A 24,332-nucleotide genomic window follows, 5' to 3' on the forward strand; every position below is an offset into this window, starting at 1 on the left:
TTTTGCTTCATCACTACAAAGGGCTGAGAAGTAATTATGGCACTCCACTTCTAGGCTATCATGCTCCATAGGAGCCCCTGAATCTACAACCTGCACATTGGATTTCTTGGGGATTCTGGCCTGGTTGACTCATACAGCCCAAGTGGCTACTTTCTCAAACATTTGTAGAATACGATTGTTAATAGTACTTGGGGGAGGGGCGAAAGAAGAGTTAGTTACCCCTGGGGAGAGGCTTTAATAATGTAATTACATTCATCAAGCAAGGTATCAATTCTATCCAGTACACCGTTATCTTCTGCTCAGCTCAAAGATTTTTTGGGTCAGCTCAGACCTTTTGCCCCCTCTAGCATCTTCCTTTTGCCCAAGGGTAAATTATCCAATATGCAATTAAGTCTGCCTAAGCAATTTCTGCAAATAACATGGGCAGGTAGCAAAAAGGATAAGACAATCCCACCTCCCAAGGTGTTATAGGGCCAATTGACCTTCACTTAAAATCTCCAGCAGGCAAAATATTGTGTGAGAATCAATAAATAGTGCAGTCTGAACAAAAATAGAATTTTAAACCAATTAGTAAGTGCCACCATAAATCATTATAAAAATACCAGTCCAGTTCATCAAATTGATGTTAGAGAGATGGCCCAGCCCTGCCTCCTCCGGGCTCTGAGGGGCCCCGAGCATCCTGTGCTGCGGGTAAAACCACTGCGCTATAAAGCGCCCTCAAGCAGGAACAGGTGCCAGTGGTAACGGGCCTCCTCAACTGACCCTGCGATGTCATGAAATTTGTAATCCCTTACTGCGACAAGAATAAAGCATCCCCCTTGAAACATTGATAGTGATATTTGGGGATTGAAGATTGTACGACCAAACTCAGTCTAAAACACACCCTCTAAGTGTGTGTCTGAAAGTCACTTACCCAAATTCTGCCTCTTAAACAACCACCTAACATTTAACTTCTTTAGCTGTAGGCTTATTAAAGAGGGAGAAGAAGTGATCTGAAGATGTCAGCCCCTAGAGCTGACCAGAAGATGGCTGTGTCTGGCATGTAAGTGAATATATAAAAAAATGCAGATGTACACCTTCTGATATAAGGTGTAAATTCTAGACAGAATTATCCATTCTGTCCTCTAGTGCAAATAATTTCACTATCTCCCTAATTTGGCTCTGCAATTTGTAGAACTTTTACACATGCAGCAGGAAGGGAAATCTACCCAGTCCTTATTTCAAACCACACCTTCTATTGGCCTATGGGCATATTCACAACGTTTACTGAGTCGGTGGTGCAGGCTTTTTTTGTGGTTCTTGGTCCCAAGTTACAGACTGTGATGCAGATTTATTAAGGTATTCTGTTGCCCTTTAGTCACCCATGGTGTCGCAAGAGCAACACAATGCCTAACTCAGACTTACCAATCGAACACAAGGTCACCTTGCGTGGGCCTGCGTTGCTTGGTAAATCTGGAGTAACGCATAACAAAACAAGTCCCTGCTCTGTGTTACTCTGCCTGAGGAATGCATTCCATGAGTAGAGCGTGAGTGTTCCCATGCATCCATCCATGGATTTTGGTGCATTCACAGGTTTACCAACACTGCTAAACATGGGAATGCGTAAAAATGCTACGCCTCCTCAGAGGAGGTGAAACGAGAAGAAATAGCTTCAATTTCCTCTTTCTAAATGTACTGCATTCTTCAGCACACTATGAAAAAGGAAAAAGCCTTAGGGGACTATTTTATGCAGGAAGGTATGCTTTCCTACACATAAATAATCCTGCTTGCAACACAGGCACTCTTTAACCATGGCACAAGAAAGCCTATGTTTCTGCTATGCAACAGATTGTGCGCCAGCGCAGGCAGAGAGCAGGAAGGCGTTCCTGTCCTCACCCTTTCATACAACACAGCAAGTTATCTTGCTGTGTTGCGAGAATGAATAATGAATCTGCCCCTGTTTGTTTAATCTTTGTTTTTTTATTTCTCCTTCTTGGATAAGTTCTGGGGGTGATAGAACGCACGGGTGGGGCTGGTTTCCTTTTCACAGGTCGAAGTTCTGTCTGCAGGATCTGCCATTGGGAAGCTTGTTCTAGGGTCAACTCGGGTATGTATGCTAACAAAGGCTCCCTGGTGGTATTAAAGTCCCCAGCTACTATCACATCAGAGTCACCGGGAAGTTCTGCCTGTATGTACTGTAGCTCTGTTAAGATCCTGAAGTCAGCTGTGTGCCCTTCCAACCGGTTATATGTGTTAAAGCTATTAAGGGTCAAACCTGATGGGAGATTCATGCTGACAGCTAAAAGAGCTGGCAATCTATACTAATTGGGATAATCATACATTGGAGCGAGACCTTGACCCAGATTGCTAGGCCCCCGATGACCTTCCCCTATCCAGCTGTGCTGCATTAATACAAAAATTTGTATACCCATTCCTATAAATAGGCTTGAAATAGGCAAATATCGTGGGCTTTGATAAGCTGGCCCCATTCAGATTTTGGCAGCAAACTTTTTATTCCTGCCACATTCCATCCATGACAGTGTTTTGATCCTATTAAGTTGGTCTTCTCTATAATTCCCAGCCCCTATCCCAACATCCCTACTACTCTGGGGATCTTTTCCATTGTAGCAGTCGCATCGAGGGAGTGCTGCGGGCGGCGGGGTGGGGGAGGGGCAGGGTGGGGGGTTGTAAACTCCGGCATACGGCCGACCGGAGTTAAGTACATAAATAAGTAAATAAAACAAATTACATTGTGCGCACTGCAATGGCATTTGCGTTGCAGCGCGAGCAATGTAATTCGTTATATTTATTTATTTATGTACTTAACTCCGGTCGGCCGTATGCCAGAGTTTACTACCCCCCCACCCTGCCCCTCCCCCGCCCCACCGCCTCACCGCCCGCAGCACTCCCTTGAGGAGCCCCAACTACGTTGTAGGCTATTTCTATTGGTACAACCGGTGCCTTCCACAACTCCCTTGCTGCTGATCATGTCTTCCGTGGTTCTAGATGTACTCGACCCTCCTTGTCATTTCGATCTGGTAGGAACTAATGTTACGGAATTGTTTATATTTCCTCTATTTGGCTGGCCTTGCATGTTGGTGCACATACTATAGCTAATTGAGATTTGTGTGTTCGCATCAGAGATTGATCCTACAACCACATCTTTACTGATAAGGGATAACTTAACCACATCAAAGTGGTCCCCTATGGGATTGATCCTCTCAGCATTACTGATGTTGCTTCTGATGATAGAATAACAATGCTTTGCTTCACTAAGCCAGTAGGTTACTTTGTTAATTAGAGAATCCTGGTCTTCCTTGGTACCAACAGGCAATTTGGGGACAAGTTTAGGAAGATTGAGGTCTGTCTATCATGCCCCTGGTGTCTAGAGTAAACTCCATCACACACCCTGCCCCTAGAACCTAATGGATTTGAAGTCCCTGGATATGGGTTCCACAAAGGGAAATGGATTACAAGGGGATCGATTTCCAGATTGAAGCCCCCTGGCACCCTCTCCACCCACCTGGAACAATTGCTTCTTGTATACCCCCTCTGATGGACCTCAGAATAGCCTCCCCCGTGATGCGCCACTTCATTTAGCTTGTTTGCTTGGGGGGGGAGGTCTTGGTAAAGCACAATCTGGTTGTGCAATAAGGCCGCAAGCTCTAGATGCAGGCTTTAGGGGCATATTTCCCATACAATTGGTTGCCCCCAATCTACTCAACTCTATCTCTCCCCTGCCACCTTTCCTACTTCATTGCTTCCCTGACCCTTCTTTCCAAACCTTCCCCTACTTTATTGAGCAACGTTCCCCTTGCAAGCAACTAATTAGGTCAAGGAGATTTTCAATAATCTTCTGACCTACCAGAGGGAAGCCCTCTCTTCTCAGTCATGATCCCCACCTCCTGTTTTGCTTCATCACTACAAAGGGCTGAGAAGTAATTATGGCACTCCACTTCTAGGCTATCATGCTCCATAGGAGCCCCTGAATCTACAACCTGCACATTGGATTTCTTGGGGATTCTGGCCTGGTTGACTCATACAGCCCAAGTGGCTACTTTCTCAAACATTTGTGGAATACGATTGTTAATAGTACTTGGGGGAGGGGCGAAAGAAGAGTTAGTTACCCCTGGGGAGAGGCTTTAATAATGTAATTACATTCATCAAGCAAGGTATCAATTCTATCCAGTACACCGTTATCTTCTGCTCAGCTCAAAGATTTTTTGGGTCAGCTCAGACCTTTTGCCCCCTCTAGCATCTTCCTTTTGCCCAAGGGTAAATTATCCAATATGCAATTAAGTCTGCCTAAGCAATTTCTGCAAATAACATGGGCAGGTAGCAAAAAGGATAAGACAATCCCACCTCCCAAGGTGTTATAGGGCCAGTTGACCTTCACTTAAAATCTCCAGCAGGCAAAATATTGTGTGAGAATCAATAAATAGTGCAGTCTGAACAAAAATAGAATTTTAAACCAATTAGTAAGTGCCACCATAAATCATTATAAAAATACCAGTCCAGTTCATCAAATTGATGTTAGAGAGATGGCCCAGCCCTGCCTCCTCCGGGCTCTGAGGGACCCAGAGCATCCTGTGCTGCGGGTAAAACCACTGCGCTATAAAGCGCCCTCAAGCAGGAACAGGTGCCAGTGGTAACGGGCCTCCTCAACTGACCCTGCGATGTCATGAAATTTGTAATCCCTTACTGCGACAAGAATAAAGCATCCCCCTTGAAACATTGATAGTGATATTTGGGGATTAAAGATTGTACGACCAAACTCAGTCTAAAACACACCCTCTAAGTGTGTGTCTGAAAGTCACTTACCCAAATTCTGCCTCTTAAACAACCACCTAACATTTAACTTCTTTAGCTGTAGGCTTATTAAAGAGGGAGAAGAATTGATCTGAAGATGTCAGCCCCTAGAGCTGACCAGAAGATGGCTGTGTCTGGCATGTAAGTGAATATATAAAAAAATGCAGATGTACACCTTCTGATATAAGGTGTAAATTATAGACAGAATTATCCATTCTGTCCTCTAGTGCAAATAATTTCACTATCTCCCTAATTTGGCTCTGCAATTTGTAGAACTTTTACACATGCAGCAGGAAGGGAAATCTACCCAGTCCTTATTTCAAACCACGCCTTCTATTGGCCTATGGGCATATTCACAACGTTTACTGAGTCGGTGGTGCAGGCTTTTTTTGTGGTTCTTGGTCCCAAGTTACAGACTGTGATGCAGATTTATCAAGGTATTCTGTTGCCCTTGAGTCACCCATGGTGTCGCAAGAGATACACAATGCCTAACTCAGAATTACCAATCGAACACAAGGTCACCTTGCGTGGGCCTGCGTTGCTTGGTAAATCTGGAGTAACGCATAACAAGACAAGTCCCTGCTCTGTGTTACTCTGCCTGAGGAATGCATTCCATGAGTAGAGCGTGAGTGTTCCCATGCTTCCATCCATGGATTTTGGTGCATTCACAGGTTTACCAACACTGCTAAACATGGGAATGCGTAAAAATGCTACGCCTCCTCAGAGGAGGTGAAACGAGAAGAAATAGCTTCAATTTCCTCTTTCTAAATGTACTGCATTCTTCAGCACACTATGAAAAAGGAAAAAGCCTTAGGGGACTATTTTATGCAGGAAGGTATGCTTTCCTACACATAAATAATCCTGCTTGCAACACAGGCACTCTTTAACCATGGCACAAGAAAGCCTATGTTTCTGCTATGCAACAGATTGTGCGCCAGCGCAGGCAGAGAGCAGGAAGGCGTTCCTGTCCTCACCCTTTCATACAACACAGCAAGTTATCTTGCTGTGTTGCGAGAATGAATAATGAATCTGCCCCTGTTTGTTTAATCTTTGTTTTTTTATTTCTCCTTCTTGGATAAGTTCTGGGGGTGATAGAACGCACGGGTGGGGCTGGTTTTGGGCCCCTGGGGGCCGTTTTTGTTACAGGGCCATTTTTGCAGCATAGCCCTGGCAAGGAGCTCGGCGGCACATCCCCCCCCTCCCCCCCTGCGGCCGAGCCCTTTGCCAGGGCCGGTTGTGGCTCCCAATCCGGCCCTGAGCATATGTTTACTACTAAAGTGAAGGGGAATGCTTTTATGATGGTAAGGACTTCCCAGAGTGCTTGTTCTTGCACTGTGGATTTGCTAGTTTAAAACTGTCAAGTGAACTTGGGTCAAAGTCTCATGTAACTGTAGCTGTGGTGGAAAATGCCAGTCGATAGCAGGTTGGTGCTGCCCACAGGAGCCTGAAAGGAATACAAATTAATTCAAACTGTTCCACAGTGACTATTTCTGTAAATATACTGATATAAGTGCACACATGTGCGCACACACACAAAAAATCAATATAAGGTGAGGGCACTGCTGAGCTGTGAGGGTATGCCTACCGTAACTTCGGTCAGCCTCTAAGGGACTGAGGGGCATATTATCAAGCACGGCGTTAAAATTATCGCAGCTTTAGCTGCAGAAAACTGCCGCTAAAGCGGCGATAATGGGCTTGATAATATGCCCTAGTTAATTCCCATAGAAGCCCATGTTCTGGTGTCAACATGGGCTTCTATTGCAATTCTCTGCGGCATATTATCAATCCCATTGTCGACGCTTTAGCAGCAGTTTCTGCCACTAAAGCAGCGATAATTTTAACGCCATTTCTTGATAATATGCCCCTTAGTACGAGGACCCCATTGTATCCCTACCTGTAAGGTAGCTCCTATTTATGCACATACTCGAGATCCAAGTCATGAGGTCTTTCCTGCAAGATTACTTTACTGACATTTTTTTAATTTACACTGCCGCAATTTCCTCGATTTCAGCAGGTCAGCCATAACAACATGTACTGGGAAGAAATGCCTCGTCATTACTAGTATATGCAGATTTCGGTGCGCTATAATATGTGCATTATTCAACATTTGAGGGCAAACTTGTAGTATGTGGCATTTGGCCAATCTCTGGGGAATCGGAACTTTACCCAGTGCCCCCGTTCCAGGGCACTCATAATGGGGGCATAAGTGCCACAGAGATAGCCATTAAACAGTCAGCGAAATGTGACCTGATCTGTGTCGTAATTCTATCGAAAATTAAAAGGTTTTGTCAGTGTTTTTGGCGGACCGGGGGGCAGGGGGGTCAGTCTCAGAAAAAGAGGAAGTCTGAAGTCTATTTCTTTCTTTCCTCAAGGTGCCGATATAGATGTTGAGCCAGCTTCACCGTCATCAACATACCGGAAGCACATCCGACAACGTGCATCCCTCTTCTATCAATGAGACCTCTTTCAGTTCGAATGGGACCGTCTCCTGTCAATGTATGTGATTTTCCTGCATCTGACATATGCTCACTATTTGATGGTGTGGATATTATTTTCCTTTTCCTTTTTCTCATTTTGTACATTATTAACAATGTTGACTAGGCCTAACTTTAAAATTGTTACACAAAAAGGAGCCAAATATTGCTTGGCAAAAGCTTCTAAATGTACATTGCACAAGCACTTTATGTCCTGTCTTTCAAGATGGCTGATGCTTGGAAATGCTGCTCCAGAGCGTGGAATGTAGATCCTTTTATTCTCCTTTTTAACCATTTGTATTTTTTTTAGTTTAAGAGAGTTTTATTAAACAATGAACAGGAAAATGCAATACAAAATATCAATTAGGGAGGAGAGGGAGAGGGAGAGGTAGAAGGGGTAGAAAAAGGGGAGGGGAAGGGGACTGCAAATGAAATATAGAAGAGAAAGTGCACAAAAAAGCAATGAACATGGGCATTGAAAAGAAATAAAGAAATTATATCAATCCTGACTAAACAATTAATTACAAAGAGCATAAAAATAAAACAGCAGGGTGAAATATGCAGAACGTGAAAAGGGTATCATGGGGGCTTGGGAACTTCTTGTTGAGCAGGCGATGGAAAGGAAGAGCGAGCAGCACAATTATCTAAGTATAGCGTAATGGGGAGCCACAAGTCTGCACGTTTAGCTGCTAATTGAACAGGAAAGACAAAGACATTATCAAGTCTATGGTTATAACAGACATTATACCACCACGCTTTGAAAGAAATGTTGGATGCATTTTTCCAATTAACAGTAATCTGCTGAAAAGCAACAGCCAATAACAAATCAACAATGTGAGCAGACATATCTACGTTATTCCAGCTAGTGGACAAACTGCCCAGGAAGAGGTGAGTAAGAGAAAAAGGAATACAAGTATGAAAAATAACATTGATTTGGGCCCACACCTGTAACCAAAAATCATGTACATGTTTGCAAAGAAATATCATGTGTGGTAAGGTAGCATTGGGAGCATCACATGACCAACACTTGTCTGGGGTAGTAGGAAATCGCTTATGTAGTGTAGAAGGAGTATGAAGTAGCCTGTTGTAAATAAAAAATAGGGATTGTGTCAACGAAGCCGCTCTGGAAGTTTTGCGCAATTTTGTCCAAATTTTGTCCCATAAGAATATCGGCCAATCTATCCCGAGGTCACTTTCCCATTGAAGTTCAACCTTGGATTTAGGTCTAAGTGACTCAGGTGCGTGAAGGTATTTATAAAGAAGAGATGCTTTGGGGGCAGTGCGAAGGAGAGAATGAAGTCGAACAATAGGGGTGATAGAAATAGGGGGAGGAGGAGAAACCGAAAGTCGTACATAAATCTCCAGGACAGCGGCCTTGAGGAGAAGATACTTGGAGAAAAAGGATTGGGGTAAACCAAAGGAGGAACAGAGGTCAGGAAAAGAAACAAAGGTGGAACCAGAAAAGAGCTGCGAAATCCAAATCAAACCTCGGGTTCTCCAAGATTTCCAGTAAAAGGGCTTATGACCAATTAGGAGATATTTATTATGCCAGATAGTGGAAGAAATGAAATCAGCAACGGTCATAGGAGGGCCAGGAGCAGCTGACAGTAAAAGCTTAAGAGTATACTTGTGAATGGGAGTGGGAATCAACGAGGGCTTACGGGAAAAAGCAAGATATTCTGCGAAAGAGAACGGGGAGAGTAAAGTACGCTCAACCTTAAGCCATAAAGGGCAGGGGGAAGTGGAGTCTTGTAACCAGAGGGAAGCTTGACGTAATAAAAAGGCCTTCTGGTATGCAGGGAAGTCAGGAAAGTTGACACCACCTTCAGAAGCCGGACGAATGAGCCTAGCCAGAGACATTCTGGATTTTTTGGAGTTCCATAGAAACGAGGATAACGTTGAGTTAATCTTGGTAAAGAATTTCGCTGGAATGGGGACTGGAATATTAGAGAGTGTGTATAGAACAATAGGAGATATCATCATTTTAATAGTGTCAAGACGTCCCCACCAGGAGAGGTATAAAGGATGCCACCTTGCCGTGAGATCTGCAATCTTTTGTGAGCATTTGGACATACACAAAGAAATAGTGTCTGAAATTGAGGGGGTAATGTATAGACCTAGATATTTAATGTGGGAAGGACTCCAAGTAAACCGAGAGTCAATAAATTCTTGCTTGAAAGTAAATTTGGTCAGGGGAAGGATCTCACACTTATCATGATTAAGTTTATATCCAGAGATAGAGGAAAAATTTTTGACTTCAGTTATGAAAGCAGGGATGGATTCTGTAGGTTTCGAAAGAAAGAGTAATATATCATCTGCATAAGCAGCGAGTTTAATATGCGAGTCCGCAATCTGGAAACCATGGATGGCAGGGTTTTGACGCAGCCTGGAAAGAAAGGGCTCCAAAGCAAGGTTAAAAAGAAAAGGGGATAAAGGGCAGCCCTGGCGAACGCCTCTACCTAGGTCAAAATAGGAGGAAATTTGACCATTAGCAAATACTGCCGCTCTAGGATGGGAATATAACAGGGAAACTAAAGAGATAAATCTAGGACCAAAACCAAACCAAGTGAGAGTGTGGAAGAGATAGCGCCATTCAACACGATCAAAAGCCTTTTCGGCGTCAAGGGCAATCGCTGCAAGTGAGTGCTGGCAGCGGGAGGATTTTGACAGGATGTTGAATAAGAGTCTAGTGTTGTCCGTAATATATCGGCCCTTAACAAACCCAGATTGCTCCTCGCCTAGAAGATCGGGGAGAAGGTGATCCAATCGAATCGCTAATGTTTTAGCGAAGAGTTTGTAGTCAATATTGACTAGAGATATGGGCCTGTAATTTTTGCAGTACTGTGCTTCCTTCCCGGGTTTAGGTATGAGGCAGATATGGGCATCCGAGAACGTCCCTGAGGAGGCACCGCAAGAAATAAAAGTATGAAGTAGAGAGTGAAGTCGTGGGATCAACAGTTTAGAAAAGTGAAGGTAGAATTCGACGGTAAAGCCGTCAGGACCAGGGGCTTTGTTGGGTTTGAGATGTTGCAGTGCATTAAGTAGTTCCTGTTGTGTGACGTCCGATTCTAAGGAGGAGAGATCTGGAGGGAAGTCAGCTGGTGTATGAATGGTGGAGAAGAAACGAGCAAGGGAACTGGGGGTAGACTGGGTTTCAGAGGTATACAGGGTTTCATAGAAACGTGAAAATTCAGCGAGAATATCAACATCCATATGTTTTAAATTATCATCAGAGTCATAAACAGATTCAATATTTAACTTATTGTGCTTAATCTTCAAATAATTAGCTAGGAGCTTTCCTGCCTTGTTCCTACCCCCGTAGAATTTAGCAGTAGACTTCAGCAGGTACAAGGAGGCATCCTCCGTAGACTTCTCATGAAACTTCATTTTTGCTGCAATGAGGGCTGTCAGGCTGTCAGCAGAGTGTGAGGTGAAATACGCATGTTCCAGTGTTTTAATGTCAGAAAGGAAATTTTTAGTAAACCTTCGGGCGCTCTTACGTTTGTTCGCGACGTAACTAATAATAAAGTCACGTACTGCTGCCTTAAAAGCATCCCAAATAGTGTGGTCAGGGAGAGTATCGTCATCATTAAGGAGGAAAAATTCATCAAAAAAGGAAGTAAAGGTGGCTGTAAATTTGGGGTCTGCAAGGAGGGAATTATTAAAACGCCATCTCCTGGGGCCAACATTTTTAGGGAGTACATCAACACTTGTAAGAACGGGAGCATGGTCAGAGAGCAATATCGGGCCTATCTCAGAGTGTAGGAGTGACTGAGTGAGGTTGTGGGAAACAAAGATGTAGTCAAGTCGTGACTGGGAACGGTGACAGGGAGAATAAAAAGTGTACTCCCGCAACTTTGGATTGCAAAGGCGCCAGGAATCTACTAGTTTATGCTGTAAAATAGCATGGCTAAACAGCTTGTGGGGCTTGTTGGGAATATAAGGGGCTTTGGACACCCTATCGATAAAGGGATCAAGAGGTTGATTACAATCCCCCGCCAGAATAAAGTTGTGGTCCATAAATTTAGTTAAAAGTGGAGAAAAATCAGCCCAAAAAGAAGGTTCGCCTGTGGTAGGACCATATACATTGAGAAGAGAGACTGGAACACCTCTAAGTGATAACTTAGCATAAACCCAAAGACCAGAAGTATCCGACTCATGGGTAATGACCTGGAGGGGAAGAGACTTGCGACAAAGAACTGCCACACCATTGCGTTTGCCATCACCTTGAGAGTAAAACAATTCACCCACCCAACCACGTTTAAGCTTAACAGATTCAACCTCAGTTAAATGCATTTCTTGGAGGAATGCAATATCAACATTCAATTTGGCAAGATGTGACAGAATCCGTTGACGCTTAATCGGAGAATTAATACCCTTCACATTCCATGACAATATATTCAACGACATGACAGCAACTTATTTACAAAAAATGTGAGTAACAAAGTCAATGAGAGAAAAGCCCATGAAAAGTAGAGAGGACAGAAAGAAAAAAGAAGGACTAGTGGAAACATGTTGAAGTAAAAGAAAGAACACAAGTGGTCATAAGTGTGAGCCATATCAAGAAAGGGTGAATAAAATGCAACAGTGTCAGAAGTGACCCAGAAAACCAGAAATAAGGAAGAAGTAGAGAGAAACATGGAGTCAGGAGGACAGGGAATGCAATTCTTACAAAAGACAGGAGCAGAAGCAATAACAGAAGGCAGAGAGTATAAGAGAATAATAAAGACACTGGAGTAGGGAGCCAGAAGGGGGAAAGAGGTTGAGAAGCGAGTGTAGCAGGAAAAAAGAAGAATGCAATCCTCATAGGAGCAAAGAGGTCCGATCAGTAATAATAAATCAACATAAAAATATGTGGACAATAACACAAACATGAAAAGAGGTAAAAGGGAAGGGAAAGGAGAAAAACCAACTGATGTGCCAGGAAGATAAATAAGGAAATAGGGAAAAACATACCTACAAAGGGAAGATACGAGAAAGGGTGGAGGGAGGAAGGAACCACAAGGGTGAGGCAGCACACCGAGGAGCAGTGAGGCTGGGGTCGGGAGACATCATCAAAACACGAGGACAAACTCCTGTAGGACGAAAAAAGGAGAACAAAGGATTAAAATGTGCCGGGAAGTCAAGATGGAACCATGACTAAACACGGAAAACAAGGAACAACCATCATGCTTAAACAATAAATGAGACATTAACGATGCCATCCGAAGGAACAGAGAAATTCAGGTGAGCTATAACCATGAAAAAGTTCTAAAGAAACATAGCATAACATGCATAGCCATAGAAGAATTATAAAAACAGTATTCATCCAAAAGCAGAGGATGATGGTCTGGAGGCATCCATAGCAGAAGGTTTGTGCGCATTAATGAAACTTTGTAAGCGCACTGGGTCCTCATAAGTTGTAGTCTCGTTATTGTGGGTGACTTTAAATAAACACGGGTGATAAAGGCCGTATCGCGCCCCCATCGCCCGCAAATCCGCTCTTAGATTCAGAAAAGCCTTTCGCCGGGTAGCCGTAGCCTTGGCATAGTCTTGCGCAAAGAACAGGGGAGAGCCAGACCAGGTGAGATTCGGAGAGGCTTTGGCCGCCGCCAAAACCATCAAAAGGTCAGTGTACTCCAAAAAGTAGATGATGACCCCTCTAGGTCTCTGAGATGGAGAAGTAGAGGAAGGTGGTCGACCCAGCCTGTGAGCTCGTTGAATGTTGAGGGACCTGTCCTGTGCCAGATGCAAGAGCTTAGGAAGGAACGACTTGAAGAAAGTGATTGGGTCAGATCCCTCAAGTCCTTCAACCAGGCCATAAATACGAAGGTTGTTGCGCCTGTTTCTGTTTTCCAACTGCTCCACTTGTTGTTGAAGATCAGAGACCTGAGATTTCAAGTTGGAGACCACAGAGGATGTTTCTTGGAACGACTGAACAGATTTTTTAATTGAAGTTACCCTCGTTTCCATTTGCGACCAGTTATCCGTAAGGACCTGGAGCTTAACATTAGTCTCTTCCATAAAAGGACGCAGGGACCTTATCTCTTCTAACAACAATTCCATGGATACAGGCCCCGAATGTTTTGGAGGCGAAAGAGAGTTTGACTTGAGTCTTTTCGTGTTAGATTTAGAAGTATCCTGCGGGTTCTTAGATGGATCCATTGGCGTATCTGAGCCAGATGAGTTAAGAGAGTCTTCTAATTGCGACAAAGCAGAGAAAACCTTAGAATTCTTCACAAACTGGGGCGTGGTAGAACGAGGCAGGCGCGACATTGACTTAAGTTTACCCATGTGGCGAATCCGTGGAATGGCTAACTCATTGGAGGTCACAGGAAGCAAAAATGAAGACAGCACAAGAAAGAGCACAGCAGGAGTGCGCCGACGTCTGGATACCGCAAGAAAGGAATGCAGCTAGCTTCACAGCACCGCAATGAAAACATTCATCTGAGCGCACACAAAAAAGTGAATGAAGCCATCCGGAAAAGGATCAAAATATCATCCATGCGGCAATGTAGTGCAGAGAGGTGGCACCAACTCACTACGTAATACAAAGTGAGCTCAGTCAGAGGAACAAAAAGATGAAAAGAAAAGTCCCATCACATACCTCACAAAAGTCCGCAACGCTTAAGAGCGTCAACAGCAGAGGGCCTCCAGGCGCGGTGTAGTAAAACAAATTGCTGCTTACGAATGAAAGCAGATGAGAGGGACAATGATGAATTCATGACTGAGAAAAGGGCAAAAAAAACCAGGCATATGAGACCAGACCACTCCATGAAGGAACGTCGTCCTTGTGCTTTAAAAGGAATAGGCAGTCCAGTAATGCTGACGCTTCATAGAAGGGTGAGGAAACAGGAAAACAGGCATATTAAGAGCCATTAAGGGCTTGGAATTACAAGCATGGAGAACGCTGAGCTGGCATCACAACAGCAGCCTCACAGTGCGCGTCGCTCGACGAGCTCAAAATGGCGGCCGCAACCTGACAGGACTTACAAATGCAGTTTGCAGCGTCACGGAGCCTCCAAAATACATTCGGAGACAACGAGTAGGGTCAGGGCATATTCCGACACTTCACCAGTCGGTCGTCGTCAGGAAACCAGGGCAGGAACTGGCATGTCTTCCAACACCGCCACGGAGTCTCACTGATGCGCCACCATCTCCCGCAGGCGCCAAGCCACACCCCCCAACCATTTGTATTTTATTCAATTTTAAATTACTATTTTAAACTGTGCTTTTATGGCCAAATGTGCCGAAATAAAGTTCTTATGAATGAATGAACAGGCCTAGTACATGCATCCTACCAAGTTTCGTTAAATCGTCAAGTCCATGGTTCTTGTAAGTTTTGGTCAAAATACTTAGGGGCTTATTTACAAGCCCCTTGCATCACTGGTACATCACTTTTTCCCATGTTAAAAGTGACGCACCGGCAGGGCAAGAAGGCTTGTAAATAAGCCCCTTAGGGTCTGATTTAGGAGAGCCCAGCGTCACTTTTGCACCACGTAAAGTGGCACATGCATGGCTCTCATTTCGATTTATAAAGCCTCGCAAAGCCACCCTGCATGGCTTTGAATGGCCTTATAAATCATGAGTAAGGCGACGCAATGCAAATTGCTGCGTCACCTTACTCTGAGCCTGGGAAGCGAGCATTCCGTGGGCGCTGCGGTGGGTTTTCCCATGCAACACCCATGGAATTTGACGCTGCCCCAGATTAATGATGTAAACCTGGGGAAGCGCCAAATCCGTATGCCTCCTGAATTGAGGCGTAATAAGGAGAATATATTTATTTCTCCTCATTTTTTGGTCTTTCCATGTGTCCTGCATTCTGCAACACACATGGAAAGAGGAAAATATCTCTTATGATTGTTTCTGTGCCGGACGGTGCCACTTTCTGCGCAAAAATAATCCTGCATGTAATGGAGACATCTTTTCACCATGTAACAAGAGTGCCTACGTTGACGCTAGTCTGGCGAAACGGCGCTGGAGCAGTTGGAATGGACAGGGATGCACCGTATTGGATAAATATGGTGCATCTTTCAATTTCACTTTGACGATAGGGCAGGGCAGCAAGATGCCTTGATGCCCTGCACCAAAATCACATAAATAAGCCCCTTATAAATAAGCCCCTTTGTTTTTACAAAGAAAAGTAAGATTAAGTTTGCTCAATCTCAATGGGAAGCGAAATATGCAGCAAAAGGTGGTACATCCTTGCTGAGTCTGGAGCAGGCTTTAGTGCATCAACGGTGAGTCTGTAGCACATGGTGGCGCACTAGCATTGAGTGTGGTGCACGTGGTGGTGCACCAGCGTTGAGTCTCGAGCACGTGATGGTGCATCAGCATTGAGTCTGGAGCACAAGGTGTTGTGTCAGTGTTGACTTTGGAGCACCTGATAAAAATGTTTTAAGTGTTCAAAGGCAAATACCACGTTCTCATGGGGCAGTTTCTGATATGTCCTCAACAGTTAAAGATTGATTCTTGTGTAAAGTCCAACAAGTAGGCTATCACCCTTATTCAGTGCTCCATTGCTCTCTAGTTCATGCTCTACAAATATCCTATTTATTGGTAGATACATTGAAGTATATCATGGTGAGTAGACATTTGGGAAATGAACTGCAGTGTGCACAGACCATTAGAAAATGATCTAATGTGCTCATAATATGCATATCAACCCTAATGGAGTCATTTATAAGACAATTTACTCCAGAATCTAGGCACAACCAAAAGGTGAGATCTTGTCTTAAGATATCAGAAAAGAACATCTGAATTGAGGGTGAACAAAGATATTCATCCAAAAGAGAATGAAGGAACAGAAAAGGATTTTGGGACAATTAAATTATTAGATGTTGTGGGATTGTGGTATTGGTTTGTGGATTTCTTTATGCTTTTACAGGTGAACTGTTTTACACCAAAAACCCACTACCTGTACATTAGGCACCCATTCAGATTTGGTTGGTAACATAGGATGGTAAAACCTTTGGCATAGTTACCAATTTTTAGGCCGTAACACTATTACATTCTCTGACCATTACAAGTTTGCAGTCTGAAATGGAGAATATTATGCAGAAACCAGGATTTCTAAATCTTTTACCAAATGTTGTACCAGATTCCTCACTCTTTTCCACTTATATTTTTCACCTGGTTTCGGCAGGTGTAAAATGTGAGTAGAATCTCAAGTGGATTAACTGGGTGCGGTTTAGAACCCAGTAGAACCTGTATTTTGGTAAGGGCAGTTATTCTGTGGAAACCTGCAGAATTACCTCTTGGCACAGTTCAGAATTATGGTGAAAATGTCTTGAATCCACCAAATTCCACCTAACTTTCTTTCACAAATATTCATCTTGCATTCTACAAAACTGCTAATAAAACAGCAGAACATATTTTTTCAAAATGTGCACATACCCACTCTGAAACGTCTACAGTGCCATTATCTTATTAAATCTTGTCCCACTACATCAAATCATGTATGTATGCAAGTTACCAACACCATTAGGAATCTTGGCTGTTAGGGTTGGTGGTATTTCTGTTCACATGAGCCATTGTCTATCACTTCCTGCAAGCCTGTCTTGACATGCTGAATGCTGCAGTGTTGCATTTTATTCACAAATATGGTTCATGGGTACATGCTGTCTCCTTGGTCTAACGCTAAAAAAAAAGTCTAAGTGGCCCGAGTTAGAAATATGTCAGGGGGGGTGTGCCTGTACTGGGTTCCTTCACATATCATTAATAAAGTTTATCTGCTGAAGCGCAAGCATGTTTGTATTTTAGTTGGTTTCCTGTATTCCAGGCTCTGGCTTATTTAGGTCACCATCTTTGTTTGGGAGTATGCAGTCTGCAAGTCTATGTCACCATTGAGTGTGAAGTAAGTGATCGTTTGCAGCTGCTATACTAATGGACAGATGGTGCATGAACTTAGATGTTTTAACGGTGCTGACTGCTTAACTTAAGACTGTCCATTGTGTCCTCTCCTTTTTTCTTTGAAAGATCCTCTCCTTACCTTTCATGCTCTGCATGCCTCCTCTCGCTGGGTACAGCCCATTCAAAGTCACATGCATGTTTGCCTCAACCTATATTTGTGTATTTCTGCAAATTGCCCACACCTCATCTCAAAGATCACAACCCGTCAAACTAGCAATACGTTATCTACTCCAGCTCATCTATTAATCCCGCCTTCTATTTGCATGAACTCAACCCCCCTACTAAAGATCAGGCCTAACTCCTACTAATTTAATCCACCACAAAGACACTGTAGTAAATGCATGGAATGGTATCCTTGAGAGCACAAGACTAATTCCAATAATCAACGATCAATGAATTAACCACATACCATGGGTCTGGAGTAGCGTGCTGCCTAGGGTCATGTGAGTCAACGCCTCGTCAGTGGTTGTAAGGGCTCTATATATGCAATTACAATGACAACTTTTGTAATAAATATTTGTGAAATTTGTTTAGGAAATATAGCTAAAGTGTAAATGGGAGATCAGTGTGTATGCGTGTACTGGGGTCCAAATATTAGCTTGTAGCTACACAGCAACAGACCACTGTACATTAAAGAGGGGTGTGTGAAAAGCAAGGGAGAGAAGCCAGAGTACATGTTTGAGAGAAGCAAGAGTGGAGAAAATCAGGAAGCTTCTGTTCGAAGAATTGAAGGGAAGGGGAGACATACCCAAAATGAGGAGTAATCGATAAGTGCAGGGTAGCTGCAGGTTGACTAAAGTTACACTTTGATGACATGTTCTTTCAAGAAGAGAGCCTCAAATTATCTTCTGAAGCACAAAGTTATGTTTAGGTGTTACACATATGTTGATTAGTTACCTTATATGTTTCTGTTTCAGAACAAACATGAACTCTTCTGAACCAAGCAACAGCAAAGCATTTAGAAGCAACTGCAGCTACAGCACTGCACTGACCACACAAGTATTGCCCCTGGCTTATGCGTTGCTGTTCATTGGATCAATGCTGTTGAATGGCCTTAATGCATGGATTTTTTTGCATGTTTCAAGCAACCGAAGTTTCGTCATATTTCTAAAGAACATTGTTTTTGCGGATCTCATCATGAGCCTGACTTTTCCGCTGAAAATCCTTGCTGATTCAGAAACCGGACCTTGGCAGACCCGCGTCATCGTATGTCGGTTTTCAGCTGTGGTGTTTTACCTAAATATGTATATCGGAATAATATTTTTAGCACTAATAAGCTTTGATAGATATTATAAGATTGTCAAGCCATTTCATACTTCCTTCTTTCAAAATGTAACCTACAGCAAGATACTCTGTGCAGGGATCTGGGGAGTAATGCTGTTTCTTACAGTCCCCAATATGATTTTAACCAACATACCTGCCACCGAGGAGACCTCCAAAAGTTGCTCCTCTCTCAAGAGTAAGCTTGGACTCCACTGGCACACGGTTTCAAGCTACATTTGTCTGGCCATTTTTGGCCTCGCCTTCCTTTTACTCATATATTTTTACAGCTCCATATCGCGGAAACTTTTTAGCACTTATGCAAAATTCCGAAAGAATGCAAACGCTGTTAAGAGGAGATCCCACCGCAATATATTCAGCATCATGTTTGTGTTTTTTGTTTGCTTTGTGCCGTATCATATCTCGCGAATTCCCTACACATTAAGTCAGGCTGGATTTAAGTTTAGCTGTGAATCTAAAACTATACTATTTTACGCCAAAGAAATTACGCTGCTGCTGTCTGCGACCAATGTGTGCCTTGACCCTATCATTTATTTTTTCTTATGCGAGCCATTTAGAAAAATGCTACTGCAGAAAATGCACATTAGACTCAAATCCTCAAATGCTGTAGAAACATCTAAATCAAGAAAATCTCAATCGGCCCCTGACGAAAATTTTGTTTTGAGAGATCGAACATCTTCAAATTGAATCTAGGTTTGTGAGATATTTTTGTTATGCTATGTTATGTTATTTTTGTTATTATTGCTTAGTTCACAAACTTTATGTTAAGCAAAATATGACATATTTTGCATGTGGACACCTTGTACAAAGACATTTGCTTCTTGACTGAGACTGTTTCTGCTCAAACCAATCTTCTGCCAGTATCTTGCATCCCTTTTTTTTTGAAGATGTACTGTTAAGGAGGAAATTTCCTCGAGATATCAGCAAAAATGACCTCTTTCATACTATAAAGTGTGCTTGGTTTGGCCACACATGATGTCAAATATGGTGTGTGTCATATCCTAGTGTAGGATATCCGGAAAGGATATTTTCATTGCTAAGTACCTCACAATCCAAGCATGCTGTGCTCACATTAAAACAGCCGGCAAATACTTATAAGGATGTAATCAGCAAGACCAAAATAGCACTTTCTTCACAGTGAGCAAACATGTTCCTCTATCTATTTGCCAATGTATTGGAAGGAGAGTACCTACAGTGGTGATTTATAAATACAGCTGCAGTGTGGTTGGAAACAGGCTTATGGAAGCTGTCCTGAAATCTAGAGAACATAAACGAATGATTCAACAGAGGGATATAAATATTCACTGTAGAGAGGAGTAGATGTCAGAGTTTACAAAAGGCAGGATATTTAAGGTTTTGTGTGTTTTTTTGCTCAAGTTATTATAGTTATGGCAATTTACACTTTTCAAGGAGGTAAATTGAATTTTGAAAATAGTCACACTACTTGTCAGTAAGGCGTGCTAGTAAATAAAGGGCAAATCGCATATTTTGTGATGTATTACCATAAATTGTAATTGTTCGATGCAACGCTGGAAAAATAAACAAGAGGCAGTTCGCAGGCACTAATAGGTTGAAAGCAAAGGTTTCATATCATTAGAAGTCCCTTCTAACAATATAAGTCCATTCATCCATAAAAGGTTTGCAACATAAATATTTGATTTAGGGCATTCCCTAAATCCACTTAGGTCAATCCCACAGTGCAAATTCCAAATAGATCAATGAAACAGACAAGGAACATTCTACTGATTGGCTAAGAAAACGATTTAAATCAATCTTTATTATTAAACACTGGACAGTTTTTGAGGGCCGGAGAGGCCAGGTTTTAAAGACATTAACTATAACAAAATGACTTCCCTAGCTTTATTGAATGTCAAAAAATAACTTCTTTCTAACTTTAAAAACTCTAATGTTCCCTTCTTTTGAACATATTGAGCCCTAGTAGCCATCTCCGAGATGAAAATAGAATCAAAAGAAATTTTCTTCATGGCAAAATGTAAAAAAGCAATATGATTGTGGCTGAATACATTATAAACCTATTGCAACTAGTCAACTGGACTGGTTGCCAAGACCAACACAATTTGAAGTGGTTACTTCAGTATCAACAGAAAATTAGCTTGTAAATCTTGCTTCTGTGCCTCTAGTTAGAAGGAAATGTATGTAAGTTTCCCCAATCGTCATAGCGCTTACAATTATGTGATCAAAACTATCAGCACCTCATTATGAGTTATTTGAAATTCAGTGGGGAATACTAGGGCAAAATAAACAATTTGGACTAGTATCTCCACTCCTGAATCCAAGCATTATAACTAAAAGGACCTAGAATGGAGAATAACACGAGGATCCACAAACACTGTCTCTTTTACTGCACCCCAGTTCCCAATTCTAGCATCTTTGCCCATGATAGTTTTCACCTGGTCTGAAAAGATCACAATAGTCAGAAGACCAATGTGTGAATTTACTGGTTGTGAAGATGCACCTGGTTAAAGTAGTTGTGGTAGTGCCATACCCATTAGATACAAGAACACCAGGCTCCTCAGAATCAGCCACTGTTGTGTCACACTTGGGAATGCCACTTTACATGACTCTTAGGGAGGGCCTAGGAGGAGGATCATATCATTAGCTGCTGTAGGTGAGTACTGTGACTCAACTGACTGGTGAACATTTTCCATCAGCTGATAAAAAAAATCTCTCCTTCCGCTGGTTACTCATGAGGTTACATGTCCATATTTTGGAATGATGACCATGCATGAGGACAACATTCTGATATTTGCTAAAGAAAGTCTGTGTTGGAGGCAGTATCTTCACTCAGTCCCTAAGTAGATCACTCCATTGACTACAACTAAAGCATACATTGGTTCCATTTTATGAAACAACAATCTCCCCAAGCCTCTGCTGTCAGATTGGAATTGGCAGCATCATGGATCAGATTAAATTCAGCCTCAAGCAGCTTTGTCGACTGCCCATACAACTGCTGCATAGTAAAAGTCCTGGTTTTTACCCATAATGCACCTAAATACTTCCCAGATCCAATTAATTTTCACAAGACTACAAGATCTGTGATTGTCAATGAACCTCATCAACTCTGGATTTTGGATCTTTGGAGGCCAAGAATTTGCAGTCAGAAGTGACTGAGCTCTTAAAAATCCCCAAATACAAAAGTCGACTTGTCCTTCTTTCATTTTTATATTAAGACTTTGGTTGGCCTACCTCATGAATCTGAAGATAATTTATGCTATAGCTCGCCACTTGTCTGATGACTGGAGCCAAATCATTTTGATGGAATACAAAGATAGAATATATGATAAAAACGGATTAACAAATTCATTTGGTAACGTCACATTGTTTATAACAATACTTGTGTGAATAAAAGCAACTACATCCAACAGGTACAAATTGAAGTAGCTTAATCTGTGTTGCACTGACTCCATTTACTCAGGAACTGGACTAGTGCCAGCCTGCACAACTAGTCCAAATTCGGTAATTTTTCTGTGTCAAAGTTTCAGGCACAGTGCATGTTGTAGAAATGTTTTGATTCTCTTATAAAGTGCATTTTCAACATGCATGTAAACATGCAAGAAAAAACAAGTGCCTTTCAATATTGCACTGTGTTATCCTGCTTCCACCTCCTGTTTTAAAATTCATGTTCTCTTTTTAGCAAAGAAGTCAAAGCAGAGAAACAGAAGCTACAATATATGATGGAGTGTGTCAGTTCCACGTAATGCCTATATTACCTCTATATAACTTAATGCAATACTCACCCGTGGTACACTAAATGGACAGCACAGGTGTCAATCTGATATTTTACCAACATTTCAAAAAATTCCCTCCCACTCTTGTAGATTAAATAGACTACAATGGTGCCAATGTAATTGTCAGCAATGTTTTTGAATAACCTTGAATGGTGCGGAACCAGAACCGGTACAATTGTGCACTGACATTGGCAGTAATTGAGCAGGGGAAAAGTTAATGTTTGCAGTGGTCAGTTGGTGCTAATGTCCGTGTAAAAATTGCCGGCTTTCAAACTATGGAGACCATCCTATTTGTGCCTAAATCAGTATTACAAGTGACATGCCAATTTAGACCTGATGCAAATCACATAATCACATTTTGAGTTTGCACACCTCGAATGGAACAAAGCACATGCATTATTTTTTTTTCTAAGATTCGAATCTCAGAACAGTGGGCGATTTTTCACCACGTACTATCACAAACTGGGTGGGGGGGAGCTTCTGTATTTTAAAGCGTAAATTGTGTTAACAATTAAGTATAAGCTCAAGTTACATTTAAAAAGTAGTCTAGCATGTTAGACTCATGTTGTCTTCCCTACCTCATATGCGAGTGTTTTGCAACACAAATTATCTGCAATTCACACATAATGTTGGAGACAAACACATTTTGTTGTGTGTCAGTTTGTATAAACAGAAAAAACAAGGCATTCAAACATGGTACAAAAAACGTGTCATTATTTTAAAACCTGGTATGTACCTGGTATGTACCTAAACAGTCTTATGAGACAGTTACATATTTCAATTAATAGCTAAATGGTTCTGCTACTATGGTGTTCAAGATATTTATTTCTGTGAGAAATGCAAAAATGCAAATAAAATGTTCTAAAGTATACGCAACAATGCATAAATGACAGGTTGTCACTGAAAAAGTAATGTAACGTACTATACAGCTAATTTGTTTTCTTTTATTGTGTCCTACGTTAAGATACCTGAGATGTATATACACATGGATAAATTATTACCAAAAAAATAATCTTTATGTAAGGTTTTATTGCCTTTACATTATCCGTGAAAAATAAAATATTTATTTTGTTACACAGGGATTCATAGTGGCGGTTGGTGTTATTCGAAGAAAACAAAAAATGAGTTGTAATTACTTTTACAAAAATTGTATTTTCAAATGTAGTTTGAAATATGTTGCGCCACAAAGTGCCACAACGCAAAATAATGGGCCTACCTGCAGAACATGAAGGGGGCCCCTGATTCTCACATATCTCACAGACATTCATTGGACATGGGCGGAATGGGTCCCAGCTTAAGAGTTGCGCCCCCCCGTAAGGCTAGGACCCCCTGCATCTCAGGGGCTGCCGCAGGCTATGATACATTCTGGTACCACACTGAGAGCCCCATTCAGAAAGCTAGTTTTGTTTTAAACGTACATTTACAGCCGAAAACTTGTTTACGTCATTTACCTATGTCAGGAATTCCCAAATAGGATTTAAATGCTCCATATTTTTTATGGGGGGAGTGCTAGAGAACCCACTACAAGATGGCCGCACTCTTGTGTAGCTCTGACGGTTGGGAAGGCCTACCCATTAAATATCCACAAATATGACTGCCATCCATCCCCATTGGTTGGGGCATGCAGCACAGAAGGCTATTGGCATTCGATATATGCAAACAGCAGCCGCCATGACAAATGTATGACCCAAGAATATTGTGAGCTCGGCATAGACACAAGGGCCCAAAGAGCATGGCGGTGATTGCTGTGGTGTAATACATGGGCTCTCGGACCAGGGGACTGAGTGCCTTGGGTTAGAGCGGCATCTTGGGAAGATCCGCTGCCTGCTGCAGATGGGAATGCTGGGTGTCGGTGTGAGCGGAGGTGCCGACTGTGTGAAGACGGGGCCCACAAAGACGGAGTGCACTGATGGCAATGAGTTAAAGAAAGCGCTGCAGGCCTCTGGGTCCACTTTGACTCATAGTGAACTGAGTCAGCGAGCCGGGTGGGACAACTGGCCCCCCACAGCAGCTACACATGCCTTATGTGCAAGGTGCGGGGACACCCAGACATGCCCATGCGGTGCTCAGAAGCGTGCGGTGATACGGACTGCCTGCCTCTGCTTGGACCCTCCTGTGAGGCTGCTTGTGTGTGGTGCCTGGCACGCAA

General features: G+C 42.5%; 1 protein-coding gene across 5 annotated transcripts in view; it reads left to right on the forward strand.

Annotated features, from left to right (window-relative positions):
* The window catches only part of P2RY14 (purinergic receptor P2Y14), a 230,232-nt gene extending 206,967 nt beyond the window's left edge, over window positions 1–23,265 (forward strand). For all 5 annotated transcript variants that reach the window (XM_085634890.1, XM_085634892.1, XM_085634893.1 and 2 more), the window contains 2 exons: window positions 7,161–7,284; window positions 18,071–23,265. In XM_085634890.1, the coding sequence (XP_085491016.1) occupies window positions 18,078–19,121 (1,044 nt within the window). In that variant the 5' untranslated portion in view covers window positions 7,161–7,284; window positions 18,071–18,077 and the 3' untranslated portion in view covers window positions 19,122–23,265. The remainder of the gene's footprint in view (window positions 1–7,160; window positions 7,285–18,070) is intronic.
* Window positions 23,266–24,332: the final 1,067 nt, after the last annotated feature.

Source organism: Triturus cristatus, chromosome 11 (assembly GCF_964204655.1).
Source record: "Triturus cristatus chromosome 11, aTriCri1.1, whole genome shotgun sequence".
Taxonomy (NCBI): domain Eukaryota; kingdom Metazoa; phylum Chordata; class Amphibia; order Caudata; family Salamandridae; genus Triturus; species Triturus cristatus.